The following is a 5,751-nucleotide window of genomic DNA, read 5'->3' on the forward strand; positions in this document are numbered from 1 at the left end:
TGAAATCTATGAATAACTGATGTACTGTACCCTTATACTCCCATTTTTTCTCCATTATCTGCCGAATACAAAAAATCTGATCAATAGTCGATCTATTACGCCGAAAACCGCACTGATGATCCCCAATAATTTCATCTACGTACGGAGTTAATCTCCTCAAAAGAATATTGGACAAAATTTTGTACGACGTCAACAAAAGTGATATTCCTCGAAAGTTACCACAGTTCGTTTTGTCGTTCCTTTCTACAATTCGCCTTAAACGCTCTCGTCAACAATTGGACATGGATAAATATATAATAGGATGCGAAACTCACTGAGTTTCCCGTAACACAAACTAGAGGCGCTGTTGTAGATTGATCGTGCTGCCATCTATATGCGGTTAGAGGCGTTATTACATCTAGCAGCGCACCAAGTAGCGAAAAGAGTAACTACTCCGTGCATCCAGCAGCGCACCCAAGTAGCGAAAATAATAACTAATTACTCCGCGTATCTAGCAGCGCGCCTGGCGGCGAAAAGTTGAACTATATGCAGTAAATATTCCTCCTCCCCCCCCCCCCCCGCCCCAAACCCTCAATTGAAAGTAAAACTTTAAAATTTTTATTCCTCACATCATCTTTCACTGAAAATTGTTATTGGAGCCAATAGTTGGAAGAGACGGTCTATTTTACACTACCTTATAATGTAACTAATTAAAATACAGCCAAACAGGGACAGAAAATAAAAGAAAACAAGGTTAGATAATTGGGATTTTATTCTTTAGGTAATAGTGTATAGTGCACTTTAAGTCTGCAAAAACTAGTTAAATAATTGAAATTACTATATTATTGTATACTATTTTACAATACATTCAACAACACAATTTTGACAAGGTCCATCATATCACTGTTTAACATACACTACATGTGCAGTAGGGTTACCAGATTGTAACAATTTAAAAGCAGTTCATTTTAAATGAAAAAGAATTTTCCATATAAAAGCAGGGCATAATAGACTAACTTGATACTTGACGTGACGTCTTTTTACATTCTGTTATATAATTAGGTAATTTGTTTGTCTTTGTACAATAAAACTGATACAAAACTATTATCATGAATAGAATTGAAGTATACGGATTCTAAATTAGCTTTTACCTTATTTAATTTTCGGATTGTTAATACTTCTCTGGTGACTCGACTTGTTTGAGCAAGGATTTTACACACATAATTCCTCTAATGGACCCCAACTCAATAGTTACTCTCTTTTGTCCATTGGGAATTGGCAAGAAAGAAAAGCAGGACAATTTCTGATTTTTACGAACCCTGGCAGGATGCAGTCCATGTCAAGCGAAATGCAGAACATCTGGTAATCCTATACACACAGATACACTTACATATTTAGTGTGCAGTACATTGGTAAAGTCTATACAACAAATTGAATAATTGAAATTTTGGGGCCCAGTCGAATAAGAGAAAAAGCCACATCTATATATTTATATTTTGGAATGCTCTGCCATCTGTGCTCGTTTACAGATGTAAATGATACCATTTGAATAATGTGTTGTCATATAGTTTAGTCAGAACATATTTCTTCACATTCCAATGAGATATCCTACGTATCGAAATTTATGGTTTGTCCCCTTGTCTGCCTGGACCCATCAACTATTGGTTAGTCAACTGTCCAAAAACAGGTTTGGACCCTACAAGTAACACTCATGGGACAATCAGAGCAGGAGGTAATGAGTAAGAGTGGCCAATTCCTTTCTCCCCTCCGTTGCATACATCGCTGACTAGATACATATTACATTAATCGGATTTCAGATACTACAAAAAAATGTTTGATAATTGAAACTGTCATATTACTATCTACTATTTTGCAACACATTTTAGAACACTTTTCTAGGATCACATCTAAGGTTCTTAGACATTGTTGTTTGGCATACACATAACGGTAACGTATACCAAAATGTTGTATGTACTGAGGGTCAGAGTGAAATACATGAGCTGCATCACTTACTTGCATTATGTTGGGCAAAAAAGTTTACTAGGTGAACTGAAGGTATGTTAACCCCCAACTTCCAAAGTCAAATATCTCTCTTACATACACACACATGTACCACATACTGTAACTTTGCTCCCTACAATTACACAATATATTTAACATTTGCTAAAAACATTTTTTTCTGGGGCAAAAAAAAATAAATAAATAAAAATTTAAAAAAATAATAAAAAAAGCTATGAACTTTCCACCAATATGATATTATACCTTTTTGTTACACACAATATGAGCTATTTACACTACTTTAAAGACACTTCAATTTTTTCTCCAGTCTCTTCACCTTTGCTTTCAGAGCTGCCATTTTTAGTTTGTTGCTCCTGGGTGAAGATGAGAAGTGAGGACTCGAGAAAAGTTTTCGTTTTGCAACACCAGGACCTAAAGATTACGAAATTAACTTCAGATTAATCTAATTGCTGGGAACTATTTTAAATAAAAAATGAAACGTGACAACACCTCTAGCCTTGTTGAGTTAATATAGACAAGCAAGCTATGGATAGGCTATATAACATACTACAAAATTGACAATACATAAAAATGTGATCAATATTTACCAAGTTTGGAAGGAGGTGTAGCTGAAGCTGAAGGAAACTGTTCCATCTTGGATGTATTCATGTCAGTATCTAAGGAAATAAATGATAAATTGAAGCAAGAATTGAACAGACTTTGTGCTCCATTCATTTCAAACTGCTCTTAACTGTACAAATTATAACTCATATAAATGTTAAGTAATAGTAACAATCCAAAAGTTTAATGCTGCAACAAATTTGATTGTGTTAATCTGAATTGTTCGTTGTAATGTAATATAAAATATTTTTTTGCTAATAGGCTGGGCCATAGAGGACAACTGACACTAACAGAAAGGGATAATCAGCAGAGGTGTTGGGATATTAAAGAGGAGCCAGTAAGAGGGAATGATAGTGTACTTCGTGTGCCAGGGAGACTTGTCAGGATATCAGTTGCAATATCGATCGTCTGGTTCAAAAGTGCGACAACTCAAAAAAACAAGTTTTGAGATGTCTTCAGTTGAAAGTTTCAAATAAATCCCCTAAAAAGCGACAGATTTGTGGTTCATAACCACGACAATTAGAACTGAGTCAGTATTCAGGACGAGTATATCACGATCTTCCAGTTCATTATTAATAGATTTCGAAATGTAGTAATAATGAATTAATAAAGTCCATAGTTATAATTACTTCTAAAGCAGTTTATTTCGTTTTTATTCTTTTTGGTTGTAAATATGACTTATCTCAATATTGAATCGGAAAGAGCTCGGAAAGGGGCTTTCAGTAGTATAAATAACTAAAAAATGGCAATTTTTGAGTTGTCGCACTTTTGAACTGGACGATCTATATATAACAAGATAAACACCCTGCCCTGTAGTTAAGAGGATTTGTTATTATTCGCTACTGTAAAAGAATGAAGTATGAAAACTGCAGACATATGGCAGGGGGCAATTAACTTAAATGATTACTAGCATGTTATCAGGCTCACAAGACAATATCGTTTACCTTCAGCTGTGGGAACCACATTGAATAGGAGCGATGGTTGCTGATAGCCCCTCAGCTGTTCACCAATCATACTGTTCCCTGTAATAATCACAAAAAAAACGAAACATAATTAATTATGTATTTTGAAACATGTAATGTAAGAACAGCTGATGAGAAACTAAGGCATTCCTTGAAATCCATAAACTTGACTAAGTGGAATAATTACCTTGTTGGCATGCATCTTTATTCATCCCGGCATATGCCGTCGAAGCAGTAATCTTTGAAGCTGGAGTACTCATAGGAGCAGGAATTGTTTGAGGCATAGCTGCCAAGCCTGCAGCCTACTCAGTTGCAGCTTGTAAACCTATGAGACTACGCGTACCTGAAAATAAAGAAAAGAGTAATGAAATCGGAAATTTTAAACATGAATGACATAAAAACATTGCTAGTGTACTAACTACCTTCAGCAGCTGCAGAATCAATCTTCGCCCTCCTACCATACGTCCGCAAAGTCTTGTGATGCCTGAAAGTTGGGGTAGACCCCGGTGATAAGGTCGCTCGAGGCATAACTGGGCTAGATGGTGGGCTCCGGATTTTAGGGTTTGATGGCACCACTAATCCATTAGCATGAACGGTGGGCACTGCAGTTTGCTTAAGTATCACTTTTTGTGAAGAGCTATAATAGTCAGACTCAATGAAGTGGTCCATGCAGATTCTCAACCTGTGTGTGTGGCATGTGCGGCAACTCGATACCGGTCCTCTAGCCCACAAAATCGGAGCCACTTCCAACACCTAAAGCAATGGATTACAATTACTAATGAGATAAAGTAGAAGAAATATTGAATAGAAATCATGCAAAAATTGGGGAAAAAAATAATAAGTTATCTGCTGCATTTGTGTTATTTTAAGAGATGTCTAATGCGCATCACTAGGTGGTGAGTGACCATAGGAAAACTGGTAGCAGCAACAGATATTGGGTAAAACTAAATTAAATATTAGGCCTAAGCTTATTATTATTATTATTATTATTATTACTACACATGATTGAGAATTTCTCCAGAATGGCTAACTACATCAAAGAAGGCATAATTTTATTTTCCATAACTGTGAGATGTTTATACTAAAAACCACGTGGTTTTAGTTTGCAGCCATGTGGCCTAATGCTACAATTCAGGTTTACGAGGTTTCATTTTCAGCCTTCTTGCTCTTTTTCGTCAATATTTCACATTTCGTTACAGTTTGACTGAATTTCGGAACCATCTACATTTATACTCCTACTATAATCCTAAATAAACTAGCAGAAAGCAATGCACAGCTCGTCTAACCTACTTCACCAAAAAGTACATTGTTTTCAAGTGTAAGGTTTAGGCTACACAGGACACAATAATAATACTAAAGCTTACCTCATAGGTTCCTGAGGAAAATAGAAAAAATGCTTCCCTCCCACAGTATTAACAGTCTTGCATCCAGGCGCTGAGCATCTTCCTCGAATCTTTTGCATTTTTCTGGAATCCATCTTGCCTTCATAACGCTGTTGGCTGGTCATCGGCCAACGTTCTGACTACTTCGTATCGGAGAGTGGAGAACGCTGGTCCTCACGTAGTTCTATGATTTACCACCTACGACGTCGGGCGCTGATCACCTTATTTCAGAATACCGCTTCTAGATCGTGCTGTCCGCAGTTTCGCATCCTATTATATATTTATCCATGAATTGGATCTTCACTCAACACAGTATTCGTTATAGCACTCCACTGATGACAATGACAATTTACTTGGACTAGTACGAACAACAATGAACTGTTAATCTTAACTAATATTTACAAAGCACTATTTACAAATCAGAACTACCAGTTCTCAGTTCACAGTTCTTCTATCTCAGTCACTCGAGTTCACAGTATCTCGAACCACAGACCTTCAGAGACAGTTCACTGTACTCGAACTCGGGTCCCTCCAACTGCGGTCCACTGCACTCGAACTCAGGTCCCCCCAACTGCGGTCCACTGCACTCGAACTCAGGCCTTCGGCTGCTGACGCAGTTGCGGACGCACACTCGAGTCGAACTCCGGTACACAAGACTGGCTTCCTTGCTCTGGCTTTCTCACTGACTGAATAACTGAAAACTGAAAAACTGCTGTCGTTCCTTTCTCGTCCTTAATTTATAACCACAGCGACGTAGCCTCGAAAGTTCCACGCGTCTCTAGAGATGGCACTCCAGAAAAATCCAGAGC

At 37.4% G+C, this 5,751-nt stretch overlaps 1 protein-coding gene across 4 annotated transcripts; it reads right to left on the reverse strand.

Annotated features, from left to right (window-relative positions):
* Window positions 1–1,423: 1,423 nt before the first annotated feature.
* Window positions 1,424–5,237, reverse strand: LOC138710894 (uncharacterized). 4 transcript variants are annotated; one of them, XM_069842081.1, is made up of 6 exons: window positions 4,925–5,237; window positions 4,019–4,313; window positions 3,748–3,903; window positions 3,543–3,620; window positions 2,586–2,654; window positions 1,424–2,409 (listed from the first exon to the last, which is right to left on the reverse strand). In XM_069842081.1, the coding sequence occupies exons 3-6, from the start codon at window positions 3,842–3,844 to the stop codon at window positions 2,279–2,281; spliced, it is 375 nt and encodes a 124-aa protein (XP_069698182.1). In that variant the 5' UTR covers window positions 3,845–3,903; window positions 4,019–4,313; window positions 4,925–5,237; the 3' UTR covers window positions 1,424–2,278. The 4 variants fall into 4 exon arrangements, with proteins under 4 accessions (XP_069698182.1, XP_069698181.1, XP_069698180.1 ...); XM_069842080.1 differs by having other exon boundaries at window positions 3,980–4,313; XM_069842079.1 differs by having other exon boundaries at window positions 3,983–4,313; window positions 4,925–5,235.
* Between the last annotated feature and the right edge of the window lie 514 nt (window positions 5,238–5,751).

Source organism: Periplaneta americana, chromosome 12 (assembly GCF_040183065.1).
Source record: "Periplaneta americana isolate PAMFEO1 chromosome 12, P.americana_PAMFEO1_priV1, whole genome shotgun sequence".
Classification (NCBI taxonomy): Eukaryota; Metazoa; Arthropoda; class Insecta; order Blattodea; family Blattidae; genus Periplaneta; species Periplaneta americana.